The sequence below is a fragment of the Setaria viridis genome, chromosome 5 (assembly GCF_005286985.2).
Source record: "Setaria viridis chromosome 5, Setaria_viridis_v4.0, whole genome shotgun sequence".
Classification (NCBI taxonomy): domain Eukaryota; kingdom Viridiplantae; phylum Streptophyta; class Magnoliopsida; order Poales; family Poaceae; genus Setaria; species Setaria viridis.
The window spans coordinates 26,017,762-26,045,476 of record NC_048267.2 but is presented as its reverse complement, the minus strand read 5'-3'; the positions used below and the strand labels follow the sequence as shown (position 1 = coordinate 26,045,476).

At 45.9% G+C, this 27,715-nt stretch overlaps 2 protein-coding genes across 4 annotated transcripts; both read right to left on the bottom strand.

Moving 5' to 3' along the window:
* Positions 1-17,158: 17,158 nt before the first annotated feature.
* Positions 17,159-22,373, bottom strand: LOC117857736 (zinc finger CCCH domain-containing protein 7). Of its 3 annotated transcripts, none has more exons than XM_034740568.2 (8): positions 21,104-22,373; positions 20,664-20,726; positions 20,435-20,557; positions 20,108-20,158; positions 19,528-19,668; positions 18,673-19,421; positions 18,060-18,204; positions 17,159-17,886 (listed from the first exon to the last, which is right to left on the bottom strand). In XM_034740568.2, exons 1-6 carry the CDS (start codon positions 22,214-22,216, stop codon positions 18,861-18,863), a joined length of 2,052 nt encoding a protein of 683 aa, XP_034596459.1. In that variant the 5' UTR covers positions 22,217-22,373; the 3' UTR covers positions 17,159-17,886; positions 18,060-18,204; positions 18,673-18,860. The 3 variants fall into 3 exon arrangements, with proteins under 3 accessions (XP_034596459.1, XP_034596460.1, XP_034596458.1); XM_034740569.2 differs by having other exon boundaries at positions 18,784-19,421; XM_034740567.2 differs by having other exon boundaries at positions 18,837-19,421.
* Positions 22,374-23,165: 792 nt separating this feature from the next.
* LOC117855550 (heat stress transcription factor A-6a) lies at positions 23,166-26,264 on the bottom strand. Its single transcript, XM_034737931.2, has 2 exons — positions 25,593-26,264; positions 23,166-24,204 (listed from the first exon to the last, which is right to left on the bottom strand). Exons 1-2 carry the CDS (start codon positions 26,178-26,180, stop codon positions 23,464-23,466), a joined length of 1,329 nt encoding a protein of 442 aa, XP_034593822.2. The 5' UTR covers positions 26,181-26,264; the 3' UTR covers positions 23,166-23,463.
* Between the last annotated feature and the right edge of the window lie 1,451 nt (positions 26,265-27,715).

The window sequence follows — 27,715 nt, the reverse complement described above, 5'->3', positions numbered from 1 at the left end:
GCCTAGCTCCCCAGGAACCTACCTCTCTCACATGTGAGTTGTGTGTGACACAGGAGAATCAAACAAAGCATGAAGCCAGGTGTACTTTTTTACTGCAGGTAAAACTTGGGGCACTCCAGCAGAATCTTCAAAACAGAATCAAGAAAGCTTGTTGGAGTAATAAAAAGAGAAAGGAAATTGGAGTTGTACTTCTGCATCAAGCTCTGCCGCCTTTCCTTAAAATTTTTGGCATCGTGATCTTGGTCTCCTTGAGAACACCAAAGATTCATGGACATGCATGATTTGCCCACTCGACTGAGCATTCCAGTGTCTCGAGAAACTGCTGGGCGGTCATCGCAAGAAATGAATAATGGTTAAATATTGGTTCATTGGGGTTTAATTTTTTTTTTCTCTTTCAGGTTTTGAGTTTTCACGAAACATAAGTAGCTACCCAGATGTTTGCACGCGATACAAATATACAATCATTCTTACGAAGAGGCATGTCGCCATGACAGCATGACACGTTCATGAGACACATACTGAGTTTTCAACCTTAGGTTTACTCTCTAGTGGATAAAAGATACAATCACCTCGATCATTGTTTTTACTAGAACTCTTCGCCTGAAAGAAATTTACCAGCCGGCACTTTATGCATGCTACTGTTTTGGCTGTCAGTCGTGTGATGAGGCAAAATGCGACATGCAACAGTGACACACTGTTTCACCTCTCTTTCGAGCCATGGTGCGGTGCAGTGCATTTATGCGTAGACGGGAATCTCTCGGAAAGGGCAAATATACTGCTCCTCGAATCCTTGATGGGTCTACAGTGCAAGGCAGACTGCACAAAAAATATATTCGCAGCTCATGATTTGATTTCATTTTTGTACTCTCTTCAACGAAATGAGTTTTTATATATCTGCTAAAAAAGATTTCTAACAAACAATAACATGCAAATACTGTATAAGAATTGTTTTCTTAGAAAGCGTAGTTTGTCCTACTGTTCGGTATTCAAAGTTACACTCTAACGATCGTTTTCTTATACAATATATTTATAGCTTTAAAATTAATATAGTAGGAAAGCATTTTGAAAAAAAAATATTAGATCAATTTAGGAGGAGTGCACGACCACACCTCCAACCCTAACCAATTGAGCTAGGCTCACCAAAGCATTGTGAAAATGCAAGTATAGTCGTACAAGTCTCATGCACTAAATATACCTATAATTCCACTAAATATACTTGCATTGTGAAAATGCAAGTATAGTCGTACAAGTCTCATGCACTAAATATACTTATAATTCCACTGAATTAAATATTAAGTAAAATTTGTAGAGATAACTTTTGAAAAAACAATGTATCTTATAGGTTTGAACGATGAATTACATAACAATAGGAATCTATGATGTAGGATCCACGGGCCCGATGAAGAAAGCGTGATCTCATAGCGGGAGATGTTATGTGCCACGTATTGTCATACATACAACCCATGGTGAGACCTGAACTTTTTTTCTTACTCTTCTAGAATATTTTTTAAATTCTTCCGGGAACAGCCTATCTGGTTTAAAGTTTAAACAAGACTTCACCATAGTTGAAGTATTTTCCGGCCAGTGGCTGAAAGAGGTGGACAAGTCTTAGAGTGGAGCAATCGAGAGGCACAATGGGAATATGAACAGAATAACTTGTGATGTAATAGCAGCTGAAAAGCACTGGCACAAAAAAAAACTACTATACTATAGCCGATAGGTGACAATGACTTGATAGCAAGTACTGCCTACGATATGTCCCAAACTCCCGTTTGCCTTGACAATTGGCTACAGTACATGAGAGAAAACACCTAAGGTAGTTGCATATGATTAACGAGAATTGTCAAGGCAAATGGGAGTTATGTTCTCTTTCAAAGATGATGAGCTCACATTTAAGCTCGGCAGCGCTAAATTCAAGAGAATGAAGGGAGTGCACTCTAACGATATCCGTGTTATTTGTTATCCACCGTAAGAGTGGTTATTTTCCTAACAGTTTCTTCTTAATATGTGACCAACAGTTTTAGTATATTGTTAGCTACTCCCTCCGTCCTAAATTGTAGATCTAAATATAGTGTATGTCTATATGCATACAAACATCTATAAACTCAGAAAAGCTAAAACGACCTACAATTTGAAGCGTAGGGAGTATTATAAAATAAATAAAATACACGTACGGTCTCCAAACTTGTATGTTATCCAAATCCCTAAACTCTTACTCCCCTTTGGAAGAATTTTGAAGGATTTCAATCATAGGAAAATTTCCTATGTGTCCCTTTCGAACAAAGGATTGTATCCTATGAAATTCCTTTGGATTCTTATGGGATGCATGAATCCATAGGAATTTTGGAGGAAAACTAACATGAGGTTCAACCTCTTCAAAATTTTCCTTTGTGTCTATCTCTCTTCTCGTTCCTTTATTTTTCCTATGTTGCCTTCAAACACTCTATTACAAACTTTCCTGCATTATCAAATCCTATAGGATTGCAAATGTTATGCAACTCTATTCCTATGCTTTTCCTATCACTACTATCACTAGTAGAGAAATAACTTTCCATCCAGAGACAAACGTCTCGGTTGTTTTTGGACCCGACACTAAAGAAGCATTAGTCCTGGGTCTAAAATTCGTAACTATGGGAGCTCTTTTAGTCCCGGTTGGTGGCTCCAACCGAGACAAAAGTCGAGCTTTTAGTCCTGGTTGGAGCCACCGGCCGGGATAAATGAAATTAGTCCCGGTTGGGGGCTCCAACCGGAACTAAAGGGATCCTTTTAGTCTCGGTTGACGCCACCAACTGGGACTACATCCCCCTTTTTTTATTTCCCTTCAACTTTTTTTTATCTCTCCCAACCGGTCTATCCTTGTCTCCTCCCTACACCTCACCACCGGCCTTATCTTCCCCAACCCACCGGCTACTTCGTCTCTTCTCCCTCCACAGCCTCCTCTCTCCTCCCTCCCCAACCTCATCCTCCTCCTCCCTAGCTGCTCCTCGAGCGAGATGCTCACTGTGTGTGGTGCAGGAGGCCCCACACGGCGCGGTCAGGCAAGCGGCGCGGCTCGGCGCGGGTGGGCGGCAGCGTGGCATGGGTGAGCGAGCCGCTGCTCCGACGCGGCACGACGTGGGTGGGCAAGCCACTGCCGTGGCGTGGCTCGGCGCGGCGTAGGCACCCCAACACAGCACGACGCGGGCGGGGATCTCCTCTGCGGCCTCCATGAGCTCCAGCCGATTGGTGAGAAGCTCCCGTTTGTGGATACAAGAAGTTGGTGAATGATTCATTTGTGAGTAATCCAATAGTGTATGATTTGTTTGTCAATGATCCATCTGTGCTTGTGCTGGTCGCGTTGTGAATCAAATTGAACTCATGTGTTGTCTCTGTGGAGTTGGAGCTCGAGGAGGTGGTGGTTGTGAGTGATCCAATAGTGTATGATTTTTTTTGAATAATTCGTTTGTGATTGTGCTAGTCGCGTTGTGAAACAAATCAAACTCATGTGTTGTCTCTGTGGTGGACTTGGAGCTCGAGAAGGTGGTGGTCATGGCGGAGCTGCAAGGGCGGCAGCACGAGCAGGCACGACAGGGGCCAGACGACTGGCTCGCAATTTTTTTATTTTTATGGAAGTCTTTTATCCCAGTTGGTAATAGTAGGCTTTAGTCCTGAGTGAAAGACCCGGGACTAAAGATGGGGACCTGTAGTCCCGGTTGGATTTTCGAGACCTATGTGTCTCTCCAACCGAGACTATAGCTCAATTTTCCACCGGTGTATTCCTATATTTTGATATTCCTTCATTCAAAGAGGCCCTTAAAATGCATTTTTAGGTCCCCTAATAACTTATCAGGGGTATTATCCAATTCCCCAAACTTTCAAAATGCATTATTTTTAGGGTCCAAGCTTGTCTAGTAGTGTTATCTAGGTCCATAAACTCTCAAAATACATCCCATCCCCCAAACTTGTTCCATAGCATCATTCGGGTCCTTAAACTCTAAAAATGCATTTAAAGACTCTTGAATTCGTGACTAAGGGATATGGGTACCCCATGGGTCCCCACCGACTAGGATACTGGCCGGTCCTGATAAGTGGGCCCGCCCGACTAGAACGTGTGGGCCAAGGATGTGAAGATACTTGGAGCACATGTCGAGGAGGCCGAGCGATTCAAATCAGCTCGGATATTGCGAGATACTTGTTGTAATCTGACTCAGATTGCTTTCCATGTAACAGCCGACTAGATTAGATTCAAACTGACTTGTAACCATAGGTCGTCAGCCTATATAAGGTGGCCAAGGGTGCCTCCCTAGGACACGTCAACACTCCGCGAAGCATACCAGCAATACAATCCAACAAAACACAGGACGTAGGGTATTACTCTCCAGAGGCCCAAACCTGTCTAAACTCTAATATTTTCATGATTACCTTGAAGTTCTTGGTCTTGCAATCCTCCTTGCCTACAAATCAACCACTTGGGTAACCTCCTGGTGGACTGCTGGGCTACTAAATCCGACAGTTGGTGCGCTTGGTAGGGGTGATTGTGAGATCCTCCCCAGCGAGCTCGATGGCATCTCACCCCAGTGTCATCTTCCCCAAGAGCATGAAGGACATCCTCGCCAACCCGATCCAGCTTTGCTTCGGGACCATGCCAGCGGATTCCGATTCTGCCGCTTCTTTCATCGACTCGGTATCCATCACCTTCTCGGCGTCCATCACCAGCTCCACAGCTCGGCGTCCATTGGATATGCACCAGCAGAACAAAACCTTCACTCGAGAATCATCACGCCGCTTGCCCAGCAGGTCGGCAATCTCCCTCTCTCAGAGAGGGTCCCATGCATCCTCGTTGCGACCCACCCACCCATGCCCTTCGACCTGATTGCGGAGCTAGATCACATCAGCAACACCATTGCTGAGTGCATCAACCTCTCCGAGATGGTGGTATGCCCAACAAGGTTGGCACAGGGTCCTTCCCGCGCCCCTTTGGTCTGAGGAACTCGGCTGCTGTGTTTTCCACGAAACTCGCGTAGTCTTTTCAGATCCAATCTGAAGATCCACCCGAACCAGCCTAGTTTTCGGACTGTGGCGAGGTGCAGATCCCCCGCATCATCCTGACTTCGAACCCTTATGGAGACGATGTCGAGAGCAACGCCACCACATTGGATCGCAAAGCCTTCATGATCTCTACCGACGATCCACTTAGGGATGGCGAAACCTCTTCTCAGGAAGGTCACAACGCCAGGAACCGGGACTGTGCAGTGTGGCGCCAACGGGACCATGCTGATGCCAAGCAACGCCAACAACCTGCTCCTAACATGGGAGCTGAGGCAGCAGGCGACCAGCGCCGACCACCGCCGACCGCCAACGCCAACCCATCACGCACCAACGATGGTGACAACGCCGACCAGGACGGTGCCCAGGGCAGATGCAAGCACCCTAGGTGCACCCGCAATCTAAAAGCCGACCTCGAGGAGGTCGGCTACAATGTCTTCATCATACCCCAAGCTAACCTGGGGGCTGCTTTCGCCGATCTAGCAAAACTTCTTGACTTTGAGCCATTCCAGCGGATCCGGGCACGTATCCGCGTCGCCAACGCCTAGATCAAAGAGCGGGCCTAGAGTCAATCAAGACACTCCTAGTCCACATCTACCCGGCACTCTCGAAGCCGATCTACTCATAGTAGATCCGATCACCACCGAGGCAACCACGGTAACCGCACGGGAAGTCGGCCGGAGCCCGTCCGTGAAGAGGAGGTGGAGCAACCCGCCAACTCACCTGCCAGACCAACCACCTTCCTCCAGGAAAAGTTTGATGACACCCTGAATGCTCCGATCCCCTACCATAAGGACGCACGTCACAATCTCCCGGACTACACAGTCCTCAAGAAAGAGCTCGGCACCCCGGTGGAGTACAAGCGATCTTACCGCAACTACTACCGCAGGGACCATAATCGTCGCAACAACCGTCGCCTTGATGAACGTGATGACCGTGGCGATCGTCACAACCACCGCCATGATGATCGCGATGACCGTAATCTCCACCACGATAACCGCGATGACCGCGGCAACCGCTGACGCGATGACCGCAATGATCAGCACAGAGAGGAGCGCCCTGACCAGCCAAATCTAGACACCCACCGGGCTAACGCTGACTAGAATGGGGCTTAAAAGCTATGTATTCTGTTTTTCCCTTTTTATTGAATGAATAAAACCTCTGAGGTTTTTTGCGTACCTACTTCCTTCTTGTTCCCTTGCCTGAGTTGTTCCTAACGCTCGGTGGGGGGGGGGGGTTGTCCGACCTGTTCGACAGACCACTCGCTTTTAAGCTCGGGGGCTTCCCCCAGGCGCCGACCTATGCGCTTTTCATCCTCCTCTTCCCCCTCTCAAAGCAATTCAACTAACTCGTGTGGTCGGCGTCCTAGCTCATGAAACCCAGACAACATTGCGTTCACCCCTTCTACAAGCTCGAGATCCGCTCTCAGTAGAATGTTGGTCAGGCAAGGCTGGGCGCTTAGCGGCTACAGGCCTCAGCTACACGCTGTCCTGCTGTATACACCTAGGGAGGGGCGGAGCCCTTTCCTTACGCTTATGTTAAATCAATTAAGATTACTTGTTTTATCATACAGTTTGATACACCGCAAGTCTTATTTTACAGGTCCAGCTCCCTAACAACATTTTTTGCTACGCTGTTAAATTCCTCAGCTAGCTCTGGAAACTTCTCTACGTCAAAGTCCTACGCGACCCCTGCACAAGTACGCTCCAAAGGAATTCACGGGAAGTGCGTTTTTAATACTGCCAAGACATTCTTGATGCACTCCACCGTGGCGTCCTTCAGCAACTCTTTCAGCCGACCAGGCGCAGCCTTGAGGTGATCGAGAATTGGTGTCAGTGCAGCCGGGTTAGTCTCCGATTGGACCATGTCCATCAAATAGCTAGCCGCCTTGCGCAGATCTTCCAACTCCACCTCCACCCCTGCAATCACAAATTGGTCACGTTGGAAACTTTGCAGTGCAGCTTCTAAGTAGTGGTCGGTATCTTTGCACAAGGTGGCCTCGTAAGCCAGCTTCTGCGACACAGCGTACTCACGGTGAACCACCACATCGTGCTCTTGCTGGAGACGAGCATTTGCATCCTCGCATTCTTTGAGGTGTCGCTTGAGCCTTCGCTCCCTTTCTTCGGCGTCTGCTCATTCGAACCAGCACACATCAGCACCAAGACTTCAAGGGCAAAACTGAGTTGAGATGTCGGCAAAACGTACCTTTCAAGTGTGCAACAAGAATCTGTTTCTGTAAGGCATGATCCAAGTCTTTTTGCTTAAGCTGCTCTGCGGCATCCTCTTTGGCTTTCTTGAGGTAGGCCTCAAGTTGTTGTGCCTTAAGGCGATACTCTTCGGCCTGCTGAATCGCATCTGCCCTCTTATAAGCACGCGCAGCCAAATTCTGTTTACACTCTAAAAATCAAAGCACTGCAAAAAATGGGATTTAAGATATATGTTCTCTAGGTTGGTCGGCATACTTGCAAATAACAACATGGAGATGAAGGATGACTGGCACAGCTCGGCAAGATCTTTCTTGTCCTGCGCTGCGTCGCCAGCAAGGTCAGTCTCGGAAAAGTCCAGGGTATCAGGATCATCTTCTCCTTGCATGTCCACATCAGCGTCCCCGGTGGACCTCTCTGGCAGCAGATCATCCCTGGGCAACTTTTCCAGGTGAGGCTCGGCTCTGGCTTCCTCATCAGGCACCTGCTCAGCCTCGGAGCCGACCACAGCAGTGTCCGCAGCAACTTCACTTGAAGCCACAACGTCCCCGACTACGCCTTGCTGCGGTGCCGGGATCGGTACAGCTTTTCCTCTGGTACGGCTATCTTGATCCCCCCCGGCCTCCGGAGGCAAAGACTGTTCAACGAGTCGACCGCTCGCCCCCTCAGCATCAGACAAGCAACCAGTCAGTTGCGTGCTAGATTTGTCATCTAGCATGACTTTCCTGTATTGACGGTGCGAGAGACAACTTAAGCAAGATAGGCAACAAAAGAACCACAAGACAGATAATATAACCAGATTGCACTTACATGATGCTCTGCTTCACCCAGAACTTAGGACGCAAAGGCGGTGGTGGTGACAACACACCTTCGCTTGCCCTCCCGCGGATTTTCTCCTTCAACGTCTCCTTGATCCACTCCGCATCGGCTACGATCGTCTCAAGGAGCTCGGTCTTCTTTTTCTTGGTGGGTGGGTTCGGTGTGTCTGACTCCTCATCTACCTCGCTGGCCGACCTGCCCATGGAGGTTGTGCTCTGGGCAGCCTTCTCTTTCTTGTCGGTCGCCTTCTTCCTCTTGCTACTCGGCTTCTGAGATTTGGAGGCGAGAAGCTTCTTCACGACCTGCCACGTACGGCGTCCAACTGGTGTGACGTCTTCGGCCCAGCCAGCCTCATCTGACACACCCTCATCCGACCCAATAGAGGAGTCCAACTCCGAGTCGACGTCGGCAGGCAGCTGGTTGGACTCGGTGGTTGGGTGGACCTTGGGTTGTTGTTGCTCGGCCCCTCCAAGAAGTGGCGCGGGGCAAAAGAACTCAAACTCGTGGCTCTGGTCAATCAACAAGATTAGTCAGAGACAACATACAAGCAAAAAGTGAACGCCAAATCCATACAGTTAAGATCATACCGGGTCGGCCAGCCTCTTGAGGGAAAATGCCTTGGGGTAGCTCTTGTTCTTGATAATGCCACCAAAGAACTCGCATACACGGGTGGCGACCTCTTCTTTGGTCACCTTTCGCTGCACCTCTCGGGTTGGATCCAGTGGTCCTGTGTACTCATATGCTAGATGGATCCTGTTCTTGATCGGCTGCATTAATCTTCATTAGAAATTGATACTTACAGCCCCAGCTCTGAGTTCAAACGCCTTCAGGTCGGCGATCTCCTTTAGCAGCTGCTTCACCTGCACCATCTCCTCCGAGGTTGGTTGGTTCGACCACTCGGGCATTGTAACTGGGGCATATCCGCTATGCGGTAGGAGCTCGGGCTTCTGATTGGCGATCGTAAACCATTCGTTGTGCTAGCCCTTGTTAGATTCCTTCAACTTGAGGTTGAAGTACTCTTTCATCCTCTTTGGTCGCATCGAAAATCCACAACCCCCAATTACTCATGGCTTCCCCTTGGTCGACACGGATTTCAACTGATATAGATATTTCCACAGATCAAAATGGGGAGGAATGCCCAAGTATGCCTTGCACAGATGAATGAAGATGGAGATATCCAAAACTGAGTTGGAATTGAGATGTACCAGTTCGATCTTGTAGTAGTTGAGAAGACCCCGGAAGAAATCACATGTTGGGATCCCAAATCCGCGCTCAAAGAAGGATGCGAAGACCACCATTTCCTTCTTGTCCTCACTGGGGAACTCTTGCCTGGCAGTCGCCTTCCATTAAAGTAGCTCCTTGGGTCCCGGAGACCCCGGTCGACGAGCGCCTGGATGCGTTCCTCCGTCATCACAAACTTCACCCAAACTGAGGATGGATCTGGTGCCTATGCTTGGGCCATCTCCTTGGTTTCTACTCCCTAGGACTTGGATCTAATAACCGCAAGGGTCTTGGTTCGCATACGGTGGCGCGGCACCTGACTTGGGTGGCAGCGAAGGAGTGCACACGAGCAGATTGGAAAGCACGGCGGCGCGGCCTAGGGTTCACGGATGCGGCGGCGGTATGCTCCGTGGACTACAGCGGTAGCGAAGCGAGTGTGGCTAGTGGAAATGAAAATAGAGCCACGCCCCTTGGGCTTTTGATGGATGTGACGGTGTAACCCTAGCGACAAAATCTACAGGTTTTCCGTTATTGCGGTGCACGCGCCGGACGGAATCCACGGGTTTTCTATTATGTTTTTCACAGCGTGCCTTCGTGGTTCCTCCGGTCCTCGCGCTCATGCTTGGGGACTGGATGCCTACTTCAGGTCGGCGTGCCTCCGTGGCTCCGCTAGTCCTCACGCTCACGCTCGGGGGCCAGGCGTCTACTTCAGGTTGGCGTGCCTCCGTGGCTCCGCCAGTCCTCGTACTCGGGGGCTTTGCCTAACCTTGTGCTCGGGCACTAGGATCTGCTTCTGGGATCAATTTTTTCTTCTTTGTTTACCATTGGACAATTATACTAATCGCTTCAATGCTCGGGGGCTACTCCATATGGAGTGTATCTTGCGACACCCTCCATGTCCTTCGCTTCGACCTACTGGATGCCCGACATCCATTAGCTCGGCAATCGACTTCTCTCTGCGCATATGGTTCTACGTTCGCTCGGATTTTCTTCTTTTTTGAGCGCTGCGCAGCCTCTCTGTCACTATCACGCCATCGCAGCTTCAGCCAACCACATTCCAAGCTTTGCTGCGATATCTTCAGGTTCCTGTTCACCTACACATCGCTCGGGGGCTTGAGGAATATGGTTACCCCATGGGTCCTCACCGACCAGGATACTGGTTGGTCCTGACAAGTGGGCCCGCTCGACCAAAACGTGCGGGCCAAGGACGTGAAGATACTTAGAGAACAAGTTGAGGAGGCCGAGCGATTCAAATTAGCCCGGATATTGCGGGATACTTGTTGTAATCCGACTCAGATTGCTTTTCATGTAACAACTAACTAGGTTAGATTCAAACCGACTTGTAAACCTAGGTCGTCAGCTTATATAAGGCGGCCAAGGGCACCTCCCTAGGGCATGTCAACTCTCCACGAACCATACCAGTAATAGAGTAACCCTTGGTGGACTGTCGGGCTACTAAATCTGAGAGTGACTAATCTAAATATGGATAGAAAAAACTCATGTTTTGATGCTTGATCTTGTCCCTCCCGCTGCTACGCCCTCTCTCATTGTCTCTCATTGTCTATACTCCTTCCGCTCTGGCACATGTTGTCATCCTCTCCCAATCAGGCATTAGGCAACCCCTACATGATCCCAGCATAATGTGGTTGCAAATGTGGCAAACAAGGAGGAAGCATGACAAATGACAAGTTGTGAGATTTGAAATGTGGCAAACAAGGAGGAAGCACGACAAATGACAAGTTATGAGATTTGAGAATGCATTTAAGAGTTTAGAAATAAGACAAGTTTGAGGACTAAGGAGGTGTTTGAATACCACCTGCTAAAGTTTAGCACCTGTCACATCGGATATTTGGATACTAATTAGGAGTATTAAATATAGGCTAATTACAAAACTAATTGCACAGATGGAGTCTAATTCACGAGACGGATCTATTAAGCCTAATTAGTCTATGATTTGACGATGTGGTGCTACAGTAACCATTTGCTAATGATGGATTAATTAGGCTTAATAGATTCGTCTCGCGAATTAGCTCAAGGATTCTGCAATTAGTTTTATAATTAGCTCATGTTTAGTCCTCCTAATTAGTATCCGAACATCCGATTTAGCAGCTGGTATCCAAACACCCTATAAAATGTATCAAACTTTTGATAGTTTAGACCCATGTGACACTTTGAGACAAGTTTAGGATCCGAAAATGCATCTTAAGAGTTTAGAGATTCGGATAACAAGTTGAGGATTGCTCGTGCATTTTACTCTTATAAAATTATGGATATGGGATTTGCGCCGAAGTAACCATAATAAGAACTGCCATATAAAAAATACTAATGGAGTTCTTTTGTAGAAAATTGCATGAAAAAGACCCTATGGAACCCAATCACTCTACCACAGGGCCATCGGCGCGAATGTATGGAAACTTCACCATTCCGAAGTGACAGCTGACAAGCGGTGAAGAACAAACGACGAGTTCCGCACGAAATCTACCACACATTGTTAAAGAGAAAAAAAAACATTCAATTAACTAAAACAAGGGCTAGTTCACATAGGATACTTTGATTCTCTGGCCCAACCACTGTCGCGTCGGAACCATTTTTATATATTTACAAATGTGTTCTGCGGAGCAGAGATAAAATATATACTTTATTAAAACATCTATAATAGTAGGTGCACGTAAGCAGCGGAGCATCAGGCCAACCCCTAAAAACAAAGCAGAGATTGGCCGAGCCAGACCGGAAAGGTTATTACCTGCTCATTACTTAATCACTTGGATTAGATTTAATTAAACACGAGGCGGTCAGAACTGGGGCTGCTGCTTTTTGGCGCCATCATGTCGCCGGCTGCATCCGTCGATCTATCGAGGCCCTGCGATTGATTGATTAAGATATGAATCGATGGATCGGGCCACCGATTAATTAGTGCTGATCAGGTAATCAGCCTGAGCGCGAGATGATGGGCAGTGGGTCGCTGCCAGTTGCCTGTGGTTTTATTCTATCGAGCGCCTGGTCGCGTCCGGACAGGCGTCAAAGGGTTCCGGATCGGAGGACATGCCATGTGCCACCTCATCTATCCATGCGCTACCCTGTTGTGATCACACGGCGTGCAGCGTGTAGGGGAGGCTAGCTTCCTGGGATGCCAATGCCTGGGTCTGGGTCCAATTGTCACACCCTGGAACTAGGGCACTTGCAATTTGCAAAGTTGCAATGCACGCACGAACTGGGGGTGTTTGATCCCGGAGCTAAAGTTTAGTTCGTGTCACATCGGATATTCGGATGATAATTAGAAGGACTAAACCTGAACTAATTACAAAACTAATTGCAGAACCCCTAGGCTAAATCGCGAGACGAATCTATTAAGCCTAATTAATCCATCATTAGTGAATGTTTACTGTAGCACCATATTGTCAAATCATGGACTAATTAGGCTCAATAGATTTCTCTCGCGATTTAGCCTAGGGGTTGTGAAATTAGTTTTGTAATTAGGCTATATTTAATACTCCTAATTAGTGTCCAAACATTCGATGGGATAGGGACTAAAGTTTAGTCCGGGATCCAAAATATTTGAGTTTGGGGACATTATTATACAAGCACCTAAAAGAAGCGTATATTTGTATTGGAAGTGCTCCATGATGCGGCCCGATAACGGAAAACCTACTCGGCACTTATAATAACTGTCCGAAGCACAAAGAGAGATGCAATGAAATTTCTTTTTTCCCCCCTTAAGTAGTAGAGTTGGAAAGATGGTTCTCTTACCAACTCGTTGCCCCTTCCTATTTCAATTAATAAGGTACTCTCTCCATTTTATATTCCATTTTTAAATATATATGATATTTAGAACAACTGAACAAGCTAATTAATTCATTCATTTTTAACTATTACCTTGTCACAAATATTATATTTGGTTCTTCCTCCCGAATGGAGACCAACTTTGACTAATTTAATTCGCTGGAGAGATAAGTCTGTGGCTCTTTCCATTGTGCAAGCAAGATTGGTTGGATTAGCCCACTTTTCCGTGGGTTATATATTCACTTATGCGGATTTCTTGATTGCCTCAACATTTTTCTAAAATGGAGAGTAGTGTTTGAAAAACCACTAGGCAAGCACCTAGGCTTCGCTTACCTGTTGCAACTAGGCTTTTGTACTTTTGGTTATTAACACCAAAAAATAAACATAACATGGCACATTATAAAACCTAAATGTAGAGAAAATTGGGGGAAAACACCTAGACAAAACGCTTAGTATTAAGCGGACCGGCGCTACTCTGCCTGACGTATAGGCACTGCCTAGTTTCTCTATTTTAAACACTGCAAGGTACCACTTGACTTGACTTGCCCCGGTGAAACAGACCTACCATTTTCTTACTTCCCGCTGTTCTTTTCTAAAGAAAAAACAAGTGGGAGTTCCTTTAATTAAAGCAGATGTTATTTGAATTATGAACTACTCCTCCGTCCCAAATTATAGGTCGTTTTAGCTTTATTAGATTTATATACTTTGTTATGCACTTAGATATACTCTATGTCTAGATGCATAATAATATCTATGCATATAGAAAAATCAAAACGACTTATAATTTTGAATGGAGGGAGGAAATTCTAAAGGTTAACAAACTTTTACTACCTTGATCATGAACCCCATGGAAGAATCATTCAGTCCAATATGTTAAACTGTTACACCGTGGACAAAACTGAAGATACCAATACCAAAGCACATGTATCTCTTCGCTCGCTGTCTTTCGCTTTGGTCCTTTTGGGCTGCAAAAGGCACCCATCCACTACACGACTTGTTGATCTGCCTTTTTTCAGCACATCATTGACAGATTGCAGCAGCAAAAGTCGCGTGCAGCTCTTTAGCATCGATCCAGAGAAAGATTAGATCCAGCCTTTTTCCCAACACAACAAGACCAAAAAGAAGATCCATCCACATGAGCAACAACGACAATGATTAGCAGATAGTTTGGCATCGTGTGCCAACAGAGGCAGTCAGCACCAAAGGGAATGCTTCCATCCTTGCAAGTTGAGCCAAAATTGTGCAGGCATCATACACACGAAACAGAAATACATGTCATCAGTCAATGCACACAATTTTGCATGCTAGCTGGTTCCATGAAGAACTGCTCATAGTAAATATTTGTGTGTTTCCTATTTGCAGGTAGGCCCAAATATATCAGCATCAATGTACTCAAATTCTAATCGTGTATGATTTTTTTTATAAAAAAAGGCGGTCAAGGCGCGAATTATGAGCCCGAATATAAGCATGTCTATGTCATGAAAAGGACAGGCGGCCCCCCCTCTTGCAGACGTAGTTTTTGAATCCGGGAGATGGAGGTCGACCAATTGGGATTTGGGAGAAGGAAGCTTAGGATTTGGTTTGATTTCTCCTGCTTATTTTTAGCACCCATCACATCAAATGTTTAGATACTAATTAGAAGTATTAAACGTAGACTATTTACAAAATCTATTATATAAGTGGAGGCTAAACGGCGAAACGAATCTATTAAGCCTAATTAGTCCATGATTTGACAATATGTTGCTACAGTAAATATTTACTAATGATGGATTAATTAGGCTTAATAGATTCGTCTCGCCGTTTAGCTTCCACTTATATAATGGGTTTTGTAAATAGTCTACGTTTAATACTCCTCATTAGTATCTAAACATTCGATGTGACACGTGCTAAAAATAAGCAAAGGGAACCAAACACCCCTCAGGCAACAGGAGCCATGAAAGCTGGAATACAAATCTGATCGACAGCACAAGCACACGCTCCCCTGGGCGAAAGAATTGCACATTTTGTCATCATCCAAGCAAAACACAAAACTGCTGAGATACAAAAATAGTTTGTTACCTATCTCGTACGATTGGACAGAAAGATATCATGTGCCAAAACATGAGGAAAAAAAGGATAGGCATATACAACACCTTGGTGAGCAGAAGCACGAGTGTTTGCGCAGATTGTGAGATGAAGTATGGATGAGCATGAGGACAAGGCACAATCCAGGGTTCAAGGATCATGTTAGTCGCCTCCATCGACATCGTGTTCTGGAGATTCTTGGGTGATAAGCCTCCGTTCGTGCAGGAGCAGGAGGCCGACAGGTCTTCACCAAATACAGGATCAGGAAAGGGATGCACAGCACAGCACGAGCTAGATGGCACTGAAAAGGCCCAAGATCTGGAGGTCTCAAGCCCCATAATTAGCCGCCCAATTCTTCCTGCTCCTTACCTATAAGCCGCGACCGCGATGGCGATTAACCAGCTGCTGATCGTTGCTCTAACACTAACCTGAGCCCACATGTCCACATGAACAATCGGGACCCTGATTCAGGCATGCAATTAAGTAGGTAAAAAAAGGAAGATATCAAGCCTTTTGATTCTAGGAGTTTAAATATTTAGTTGAGTATCAACTGTGCTTACTACTGCTGCTGTCTGACAAGGCTGGGAAAGAGACGTTAAGTCATGAACAAACCTCATTCTCTAGCAACGGCCACTACAGATCCGATCTCAGCAGTCAAAGCACAAACAGCTAAGGAACAGTGAAGCACACAATACATACAATAGCCATCCTATTAGGGATTCAACTGCAGCAGAGGCGTCCCAGAGGCTTGTTCAAGCTGAATCCGAATTTAGAGGGTGCCTGGTCTTCAGACATTAGCTGAACGAATGCAGAAGTTTTCCCTGTTAGCCAGCTGAGGAGTTGTGTTTGTCAGCCTGAATGACGCCGGCGAAGGATGCCAGAAAAGACGAGGAACAAAACGGCGTCCAACAGCAAGTCCAGATTGAGGAGTGTGAACGGGATGCGCGGTCAGGCTAAGGTTATCGGGAAAGGGGAATGTAAGCATGGCATTCTGCTCACTTTGCGGCTATGGAACAAACGCAGCCGAGCCCTTGTTTACTTCACTCCCAACTCCCAATTTTGACATAGAACTAAATGTAGACGAAATCAAAAAACTAATTGCATAGTTTTATTGTACTTTGCGAGACGAATCTTTTGAGCCTAATTAGTCAATATTTAGACAATAATTCACAAATACAAACGAAACGCTACAGTATCGCATTTATGGCAAAATGCCAAATTTGCAACCCCCAACTTAGGAAGTAAACAAGGACCGAGTCCAATAGGAGGCAGCCAGAGCATCCACCTACTGGTTCAATCAACTTTTGACTGGAATGAGGAAAAAAACACAGAAAAGGATCGACCCTGCATCAACTGTTCAATATGTTGGCTGCGCAAGATTAAGAGCCCGTTCGGTTCTCTAGTCCGAACTAAATTCCTGTCACATCGAATATTCGAAGACTAATTAGAAAGATCAAACATGAGCTAATTATAAAACTAATTACACAGATGGAGGCTAATTCACAAGACGAATCTATTAAACCTAATTAATTCATCATTAGCACATGTTTACTGTGGCATCACATTGTCAAATCATAGACTAATTAGGTTTAATAGATTCATTTCGCAAATTAGCCTCCATCTGTCCAATTGGTTTTGTAATTAGTCTATATTTAATACTCTTAATTAGTATCTAAACATTCGATGGGACAAGAATCTTAGTCCAGTCCGGACTAAAGAACCAAACGGAGCCTAAACAAGCAACCGTCAAATATGATGAGATTTTGAAGAAGGCAGCTAGGTTTTTTCGTTTTCAAGATCTTGTAGAGGAACACCTTGTAGCTACATATGGAAATATTTTGTTCTGGAGCTCGGCGCAGGTGTGCCGGAGGTGACAAAATGGCCCCTTGGCCGACTTGTATACGAGTAATCTTTGCCAAATGAAAAAGGGAAAGCGACAGAGTAGCTGCTCAGTCTGCTCTCACTCTCAGATGCGAGGATTTCACGAGTCGCCCAGACCATAATGCCGGGTCAGTTGCTTTCAGGGGTGCAGTAATACTTTGCCATCAAGGGAACGAACCACGGCTTACCTCAGCTCAGATTCTTCGTAACAAATCAAGTGACAATTACTAGTACATTTTAACCACTCCTTCCACGCACACGAGGCAGCAGCGACGCTGCGAAACAGCATGCGAGATGCAGATTGGCTGCTGATGGCAACTTGTTCCAAGAGAGATGACACCATCATATGATCCATGGAACAGACCTGACTGTTCCGGTGAGATATAGCATCATAGTCACCTGGTCATGTGACAGTGCCCAGCAGGACGGCACAACTCACATGCCTGCTTGCATGGCAAGCTGCAGTGATGAATCAGCATGTGAGTCCTCTCAGTGACCATGAATCAATTGATGCAACATCAGCAGAGATTTCGACAGCAGGTAGCCACGGGACACTCCCAAACCGGATTTGAGACTAAGCAACAGCCACAGTCCAGCTCATACCTGGGCCCTCCAGCATCTGACGTGGCATACCACAGTCTCCAGCTAGTTCACAAGTAATTCTGAACACAGAGAGATAGGATCAGAGATCCTGGGAGTACCGTGTGCATGCAAGTCCAGACCATGCACTGCACCAGGCTAATATTGGTCGCCACAAAAGGACCCATAAGTCTGCCACAGATGTGCCCGGAATCATGATGATGATCCAAGACTAAATGGCAGCCCTGCTAGGTGCCTGCCATTCTCATGTGGCAACCGAGGTAAAGCTCTTGCATGGTGGAATCTGGGCTTCCTGGCATGAAAAAAGTTGACAAGATCACTTTTCTTTCCTCAAACTCTTTCTAAGGGCAAGGCAGAAGCTTGATAGCAAAGCAGCAGGAGAAAATTGGCCCACGCACAGTATGTTCTCATGGGGAAGAATCTTTCAATCGACAACTCAAACAGAAAGAAATGTACGAAACCCACCTGACAGGAGAGGTGCCTCACAAAACAGTCCTCGTTAGGAATCAAATAATGACACCTCAAGCCCCATTGCGCTATCTCGTGAATTGGAATTCAACTTCTCCATGACATCTAAACAAATGAATCACGCCAGGTTTCTGTGCCAAACCTGCAGATAAATTCACCATTAAACCAATATTCACAAGGAATCAACTACAAAGTCCTATTGTCGTTCATGGGATAGCCACCATGAATAAAAAAAACATTTGATCAGAAGAGTTATGCACGAGTCAATATAATATATATCAACCAAAATGAAGGCAAGAACATGGAGATAGTTGATTCATGAATCAATATTATGTTCAAATTCATATAAATTGCATGATGGGCAAAGTATAAAGTCCACGTCTTAACTGAGGAATGACTTGGAAAGTGCAGTTCACTACAATTGAAGTCAAAGTTAATTCAGGCAAGTACCAACTCAAGGAGGCTCATCAACCAGTAACCACATCCACTGTGAGAAACTATGTGCTCCATATAACTAGCACCAGCGCCTGGGGCACGCCTACCTCAATAGCCCCTTTCGTGAACTAATTTTCGTACTAGAATGAAATGTATCTGTGTAGAATAAACTTACAATGTGCAGTTGTGATAAGGAAAATGGAGGCACAGTATCAGAAGAGTCGCATAATCATGGGCATGAACTCAATCCATGTAAACTAAAACCGGAAAATTTGTATCGACTTACTATATAACACAAACATGTGTAAAATAGAGGTATCAAAAGGCAGAATAGCGCACACTGAGAATTCAGGCTATTTTCCGCTAACTGCCAGCACCAAACAAGAACTCCTGCAAAATCCTAGAGGCCTCTGAGACTTCAGGCTGAGTATGTACTGATGTTGCAGTAGAACTAATAGGTAAAGTAGCTTTTTTTGGGTCTGAAAATGGATGCACAGTTGCTTCGTTTGATGAATTCTTCTCATCAAGCAGTGATTCCTGGCCATTTTGCTTGGCGATCTTTTGCCTTTCTGCTTCATGTTCTCTAAGGTACTGATGTTGAGTGGCATTTGCATTCCTAGGCTTCTCAATAGACAAAGCACCCAGGCGGAGGCTGCTCAAATTTGATCCACTTTTATCAATCGGAAGAAACTGTACACCCTTTGGAATACGATTAGACACATTTTGAGAATTGATCGAGAAGCCAGCCAGATTTTTTAGGATGGAACACTGTTGTTTGGTAGGAGCAGATGTCACAGGTTCACCATTGTGAACTGTTGAGGTTTTCTGGCTGCTTGTATGCTCTCTGAGGTTTGTTTTCTCATATGCCAGTGAAGCATCAGATGGCTTTGCATCTTGTGTGGGAGTACCTTCTGTAGTTTGCATCTGATAAAGAATGAAATTTGTATATAAATATTTAATGGCAGTAAAAATATCCCAGGCGATACTTAAATAAGTAAAATGGCAGAAAAACATTAGGTCAATTACGTACCACATGAGAGAATTTGCATCTATCACCTCTGATGCACATGCCATTGTTCTTATAGTTATGGCATTCATACTTTGACAACTCATGATCATATGGACAATCATCTCCTTTCAAACAAGAACCACACGCAAAATGCTTGCAGGGCTGCAAGAATGAAAAAGGTGTAAGAAAAACATGACATGCATCAAAACCAAGAGTAGTTAGATGCATTTTGATGTATCATGCGAGCTCAGAGAACTCATAATTTTGTGTAAAACCTTAATTGTAAGCATCAGTAGGGACATTCTGTTTTTACTATCTTGCTCAAGTTTGAAATGGAGCCTTGCTGAAATATAGAGTATGCGTAAGTATGAACGAAATGTGCTCATGTTTTTCTTTTCCTTTTTTAAGTGGGTGGAATTGGTATCCTATTCCTACATCCTACATATAGGACCGTAACTCAGTACGGATTGAGGGATGGCTTTGGAGAATAGGTTTAGCTTGAAGGAGAAACCCCCATACAAAACTCACTACACATATAACAGTATAATTGTAGTGCACAAGAAACACTACAACCAAATGATATATTTGATAACATAAATACCTTAGATTTTGTTGAAGGTGTAAAATCATGGGAGAACTTGCACTTATTTCCCTGCAAAAGAGAAAAAGAAAATCAGATTCTCTAACTATCGACAAAAAATTATCCACTGAGCATGAAATAGAAATTTATACACATCAAACAACTTAGGTTTATTTCTTTCTCATTTGATATGACTCAACCACTAGCAATCTATGACTACAAAGGAATCAACCATAGATGAACTTTCAGCCTAAAGGAAGGCAGAAAATGTAAAAAGTGAAGCAGCACTAGATGAAAAACACAATATGCTCTAAGTGAAATAAGTTAGGTTGGTTAGATAAAACTTACCTGTTGGCACTTCCCATGGTCATAGAAGTGGCAAGGTTTTTTTGGCTTCATAACATGTTGAATTTTTGGTCTATTGACTCCATCAGCTATCCGTTGCTGTGCTCGCTTCTTTCTTTTATTTTCCTGCACATCAATTGTCAATAACATTAGAAAACAAATTTTACACTTTACAAGACACAGTTCATACAATAGCGATTGGAATTCAAATGGTGCCAAAACCATAACATACTGTCTTTTTAGCCTTCCTCTCTTCTGTCATAGAGCGTTTTCTTTTCTTCCCAGGGTTGGGAGCCTGTAATAGATTTGAAGAGCAGATGTTGAAAATCAGTATATCCAGCCAAAAAAAAAATCAGCAGAGAAGAACGTAATGTAATCATGGCACAAAGACGGCCATGTGCAGCATGAAGTTTTGTGCTCCTATTACAGAGTGCAATGTTGTATCGTTGTAACTTGTAAGGTGTGGGATTTAAAATCAAGACATGTATGATTTGTAAAAAATAAGCTACTGAATTCAATATGGGTAAACATTGGCATCACATGAAACATTGAAAACCTCACTAGGTAAACGAACTGGAAAATACGTTATTAATTCATTACACAGAAGAAGCAACAAATAAGTAATGCTTGAAACCAATATTGGTTTATAAAAAAGAGCGATGTATTCAATACCATATTATCAGGAAGTGGAGTCCCATTCCAATCCACAATTTCATCATAACTGACAGCTGGAGCCCTGGTAACAGATATTTGTGCACCACCCCTGACACCATCATTGTTCAGTGTAAGATGACCATTTCCTATAATTTCAGGTGTTGAGTGCAAATTCCCAAACTGTGTGCCATGATCAGAAGATTTGTTCGCCCCTGAGCCTCTGCTAACAGAATCACCACCCAATTTCTCTTCAGAGTCATCATTGTCTCCGAGCTCGGAATCTCCGGATTCTTCTGAATCCAAAGCCTGAAACTCCCCCTCAATTTCTCCTTCCTCAAAACCACCATCACCATTCAGCTCATGATCTAAATTGGTCACGGGTTCTCCGTCTTCAATCCGACCTACTGATTGGTTTAAATCCTCAGATGCCTTGCTATTCTGCAGCTCGCCTCCAGAAACCACACAAGGCTGCGCTGGTACCACGCCAGCACCAACATCATCAATCAGCCCCGTGAAGTTGGTCATCATTGCATCAAGCAGTAGCTGCCCATCTTCATTACCCAATGCTCCCTCTACGGATTCGTCAACCTCAGTCATCTCCAAGCAAGCCTTCACCGACTTCAGAGCATCGTCCCCCACATCCACCAGTTCAGCTCCAATCCCCGACTCGTCGACCCCAGCTCCGGTGTTAACACAGGTGCTTTCTACAGCAACTACCTCGTTCGCATCATCATGTGAGCGTTGCGGAGCCCCAGCCTCACAAGGGTTGCCGGTAGGGTTCGCCGCGGCCGGTTGCTCCCTTGCTGGCGAGACGGTCCCGTAGAGCGGAGGGCCTCCCGCATCCGCCGCCTCCTTCTCCACATTCTTCAGAGGATCAAAATCGGCGCCTCTGGGCACCTGTAGGGAATCGCCGGAGTCCCCGCCGGTAGGGTTCGCGGCGGCGGGCTCGGCCTCGGGCAGCGCGGTGCCCTCGCGGGGAGACGGGTGGAGGTGGAGGCAGTGGGAGAAGAGGCGGGAGAGCGTGCGGTAAGAGGCGCTGTCAAGGTGCGACCGCCGCCGAGTGAGGACGGCAGCGGCGGCGAGGGGGGCAGGAGGAGGCGCCAGAGGCGATGTAGCGAGGGCGTCCTCCATGGTTAAGGGAGTAGGTGTGTCGGAAATAGGTTTTAGGGTCCGAGACGGCGGCTCGCCTCACCGGCAGAAGCTCGCCGTCGGCGGCGGCGGCGGCTCGACGAGAAGAGGGGGGAAAAAGGCATCGCGAAGGGAGGCGGAGGCGGCAACTAGCATGGGCCAGAGGTACAAGCAGTTGCCCCCCCCCCCCCCCCCCCCCCCCCCACCGAAAAAAAACGCAATTCGTCTTACTGGGCCTATTGTTAGAGTAGCCCACTAGGCCCATTTGTTGCTTTTCCAAATTTCTATGAGATCATAATCTGAAAAAAAAAGTTGTATTTTTCATCCATTATGTTTCAATAAGTGAAAATCAATCTGTTTCGGTTTAACAACGTTTTAGTATCATATGATAGCATTTTAGACCATACAATCATTTGACTAATCACTGCTAAGACATGTGACGATGAGGCTGCACGAAGAAATATAAGCTCATAAGGAAATCTTATAGACTCGAAGCCAAGCAAGGTTTGACGACTGTTTATCATGCCCCCCACTGGTAAACGCTTGCAAGGGTTAGGGAGGCATGAATAATTTTAAATAGTGTCCAAAATATTTAAGTTATTTAGAATGTATTCTTTTGTTCTTATTCGTACCACAGCTCCCAAGCCACAAGCCGTCGGTTCTGGTAGGTTGTTGCCGTCCATCTAGGCAGGTCGAGCCAAATTTTCCTACTGGGTTGTACCTGCAGTGCGCCGGTAGATGAATCGACGATTCATTCGCGCCAGTTTGACAAATCATTTGCCAGCGAAGCTAAAACGATAGCCCCTTCATAAACTTGCAAGGAAAAATCCAAATTGCATGAGCATGAGAAACCGACAGACAGCCGTTCTCGCAGTCTCGCTTGACAAAAAGGCTGAACAGATTCAGTTCCCTATAGAGTGGTTCTTTCCTCGGCGGCATTGAACAGGTAACAGAACAACAACACGATACTATACTTCATTCAACAAACAAGTTCTGAAAAGAAAAAAAGAAACTGTCACCAAACTTTTTACAAACTACTGCCTTGCAGAGCCAGAGAGCTGGCACTATATTCGAGCTAGATGTTCTCAGAGCTGACGCTATGGACAGTAAAGTGAGCGAGTCAACACTCAACAGTAGACATGCCACTTGAATTGGGCTCGTTGGCTGATGTACACACGAAATTTCAGGTGGCAGAGTCCTAATATGAACAATCCACTATCCCTCTCAAGATCAAGCTATTTTTGCATCCTCTAGTGCTCCACAAATTGCATTTGCTCCACCAGATATGGGCAGTCATCAACCCAACCACAAGGCCGTCCAGTGAACTCCTCGACTTCGAACCCAGCTGCGGCCTTGTCTTCTTGGTCCATTTCAGCGCCAGGTATCGCGTCCAGCTCGTCCCATACATCCTCCCAAATGTTGTCCATCTCCTGATAATTCCACTCGGGCATGGGCTCGTGTTTTGCGACCGCGCTACCATCACTGCTAGCAGCAGAAGCACTTGCCTCCGTCGCCAATGTAGGTTCTAAACCATTCTTCAGTGTACCGACACGCTGCTCTTCATTTTCCATCAGCCGCTTCCTTTTCGCAGTGCTATACAGCTCTTTGTTCGCGGCATAGTTGAGCAGGACCTGCTGCACGAAAGTTGGGTTGCTGAGCACCTTTGCGAAGAACGCGATGGCCTTCTGCTGATTCCTCTCGTTGTTCAGGATCCTCTCCTCCAAGGCAACGAGCTGAGATTTGCAGCTGCTGTACTGCTGCTTCAGCGTGAGGACTTCTGCCCTGAGAGCTGCACGGTCTCTCTTCAAACTCTCTACCTCACCGGAATCCTTGGGTTGCTTGAAACAAATGCTTGCTCCGTTTCTTGGATGCGCTTCCATCTGAGGCTTGGGAGCGCGCCGCCTCTTGATCTTTCTCAGCAAATGCTTTTGGCCTGCTAAGAAGGATTCGTGTGCAAACTCCCAACGATCTGGATTCACCTTCCGGAATCCCTGCACAACAGGAACAGAGTCATTAGCATTTGGACAAATGGTTACACAATCAACCTTTCTCTACCCCACATCAGCATCAGGCCACTATGGCCAGGAAGCCAAAAGTTTTATGGATAGGGATTGTAATACAATGTTTTTCAACTTTTTCTAAAATATATCTGCTATGAGCCCAAATCACCAATTACATATTGTGTGATATCTAACTGTGATTAAAAAAAACAAAAGAAAAATAAGTTAAAATGGCATTGCAATTTAGCACATAAATAAACCAAACACACAGCAATTTGTAATTAGTTGCCATAAAAACAAAGGAATTGTCATAGATCATGAAACAGAAGGCCAGATACATACTAAAAAATAATGGAGCTCCATATCATCAAAAGGACAAACAGAAAAACAAATTTCAGTTAGATCATGTTCCATCATCACCTTTCGCTTTTTAACTGCTTAAAGTCAGACAGGTCATGAGGTTCACTACTTCTGAGCAGCGGAATAGAATTTGATTACAACATGCCAACTGCTTGGACACTTGTTGTGCCCAGCAAAAAGCATATTATCATCTTTATTTTAGGGAATATATAGCATGAGTACCTTAGATCGCAACGTGAGAAACTGGACATAAGTGAAACACAGTCATAGTGGAGGAGATGAAATCTAAGCACATTTGACTTGTCACAAAAGATTAATCCCTCGTCTAGGTTCTAGGTGAACATAACTGAGTGGCATGATTAAACATGTTCTCTGTATACACAAATGCAGCTACATCACCATTGGATTTCGGTTATATATATTGCTGACCACTTCAATTTTCAGGATGACGCTGAAATCCTGCTACAGCCAACAGCCCAAATTAAGAAAAATGGATCAAAATGACAATGGGGATGGTTCTAAATCATTCAATTGTTACCTCTGAAAACTACCCATGGTTCCATTCAGAATATGCACAAACCAGAAAAGGCACCCCAGTGCACCCTCCCCCATATTGGTACTGCCACCAATTCAGACTAAAAAGAAATAGACAATGTTCAATTACCAGCGTTCCAAGATGTGCACGCACTTGCTAACACGATCCAGCCACAAAATTCAGGCAGCTTATACATGTTATGTATTCATTTCAACAAGATTTCAATCTCTTGCCTTTTCAGACTACTATGATCAACATCGATCAGACAACAACGTGTAACGGCGAAAGCAACTGGGCCGATGAATCGCTAGAAATCTTTCAAGGGAGACAAAGCATACGAGATAACCAAAACCTGTCGCCGCAAGAGCGCCCGCTCACAGCACGGAGCACAGCAACAATATAATAACTAAATCATATACCAAGCAATTCGAAGAACGAACGAGTCTCCTAAGTCGGAAATTAGGGTGGGGGGAGAGATACGTACGTAGATGTTGAGCTGCCTGATGAAGGAGGCGAAGTTGGCGTGCTTGAAGAAGCGGGGGAGGAGGCCGACGGCGAGCGCCTGCGGGTCCCACACCACGAAGCTGTTCCCCGCGCCGCCGGGCGCCCACGACACCACCGCGTCCGTGGCCGCGTCCGCCACCATCTCGTACGTCTTCGCCACGAACGGCGCCGGCATCGGCGGCTCCTCCACCGGCCGCGGCAGCACCGCCACCGACCCCGCCGCCTCCGCTTCCCCCGCCCACGGCTCCGGCTCCGGCTCCCGCTTCACCGCCGCAGCACACCGCGCCATTGCTTCGCCTCCGAGACCGAGCCCGCCACCGCTGGCGCGCGTCGTCGTGCGCTGGGAGCCGCCGCTTGGCCTGGGGGCGAGCGGGCACGAGGAGGAGGAAGAGGAGGAGGCCATCTGTCTGGCTGCGCGGCGGGGCGGTGCGGTGCGAGTGAGGTGTCGGGGTTTCAGCATTTTAAACAAGCGGCAGCGGCTAGGGGCATCTTTGTAATTGTAACTAATGGGAATAGAACAAGTTTGAAAAGAATTGGACCACTTTAAAAAGAACTTGTGGTGAAGCATTTTAAATGCCTGTTTAACATTGTTGGAGAATCGCTTATTTATATGAATTATGGATTAATTGCAACATACAAGGTCTAAATTTCATGAAACATTCGCTTGGGCATTTCCTTTCCTCCCCCGAGTGTAGTGTTTTTCAATTCAATATAAACCGTTATTCGTACACATATTTTGCGTTTGCATCTGTATTCTACCGAGCTTAAGCTTTCCCCTTTCTCCACATTATTGCATTTTGAAGAGCCTCTAAATTCTAAATTGTTGTTGCCCTTCAAATCTTAATATTCGGATAGCAGTTTTTAAATGTTTCAGGAGAAAATACCATGCAAAAACCGCAAAACTAATGAATCACAAGAAGGGAAACGCGATTAATTTCCATGATCAATTAGAGACCTCCAGTCGCGAAAAGCCAAAACACAAATATTGTGGTCATGCTTCTAGTTGGATTTATAAAAAAGGGTGAAAAAGCATGCATCGAAATGCACTTGTATGATATCATAAATTCATTGGATGTTGTAACCATATTCCAACAAATCAACAGTGGACAGGGGTCAAAGCTATGCTTTGGCACCTTGCGTTATCTAAAATGTACCAGGTGCTTTTAGCCTTAGGGAGCAGTGCATTCGATACCGATTTCTTTTTCTACTAAAATTCCCTTTCTTCCCATGAACCAGCTGAAAACTTGGGCCGTGTTCAAGGACAATGCCGACATGCCGTTTCCTACAACATCAATGAAGTAGCTGCACACGCATATTCAGCTAATATTCCCACGCAGCAGACGGAAGCCCCTGAGCACCAACGAGTTGGGACCTAACCGCAACACGTGTGAGCTCAGGGTCCTCAGCTCCAGCGCTGGGTGCCAAGTGCCAACCCTGTTGGAAAGCATGGAGCCGCATGCGTCCAAAGGCATACACGACCGATGAGGCGATGAGCGCGTCGCCTCCTTTCCTCGAGCATAGTTTAAGGTATCCCAAGGCTCCCCAGCTTCAAAGCCGTGGTTGCCAGGGGAGAGCTCAGGCGTCCACGTACACGTAGACGTAGGCTCGGGCACCACGTCGCGCAAGGTAGGAGCGTGACCCGATGAGCGGCCGCCACCGCAGCGCGCCGGGCAGGGCCAGCAAGGGCAACGCGTCCAGCCCTATCATGGTAGCATCATCACCGCATCGCAAAAGAAAAATGCTAACAGGTCCATCTACTTCACTAATCACTAGGACCAGTGGACCACTCAAACTCAACCAGGAACTGAAACAAGCCCAAGTGGCGACCACAAGCACCGGCACGGCGCGCTCAGAGCTGGTACGGCAACAAACAAATGCAGCAACAGCAGGGGTGGAAACAAACAGTTTATTTCGCGGAACAGTTGTTTCATAAGAAGAAAAATTCCATACATGGTCTGCTGATTTTTCTGGGGGCTCGCCTTCAGCAGAGGGTTGGTAATCGACTTTTGAAGCTCTAAGGTTTCATACAAAGAACAGTACAAATCTGCTGTGAAAAAAACGTCCAGAGCTGCTACGGGGGCCTCGCTACACGGAAAGTCTGTG

What these genes read in the sequence shown, in the direction of transcription:
- LOC117857736 (XM_034740568.2), bottom strand. Translation starts at nt 22,216, where the DNA reads ATGGAGGACGCCCTCGCTACATCGCCTCTGGCGCCTCCTCCTGCCCCC. An exon ending in AGAGGAAGGCTAAAAAGACA is followed by an intron (nt 20,558 to 20,663) that starts GTATGTTATGGT and finishes ATTGATGTGCAG; the next exon opens with GAAAATAAAAGAAAGAAGCG. An exon ending in GATGCAAATTCTCTCATGTG is followed by an intron (nt 19,422 to 19,527) that starts GTACGTAATTGA and finishes ATTCTTTATCAG; the next exon opens with ATGCAAACTACAGAAGGTAC.
- LOC117855550 (XM_034737931.2), bottom strand. Translation starts at nt 26,180, where the DNA reads ATGCTTCACCACAAGTTCTTTTTAAAGTGGTCCAATTCTTTTCAAACT. An exon ending in TCAGGCAGCTCAACATCTAC is followed by an intron (nt 24,205 to 25,592) that starts GTACGTATCTCT and finishes CCTGTTGTGCAG; the next exon opens with GGATTCCGGAAGGTGAATCC.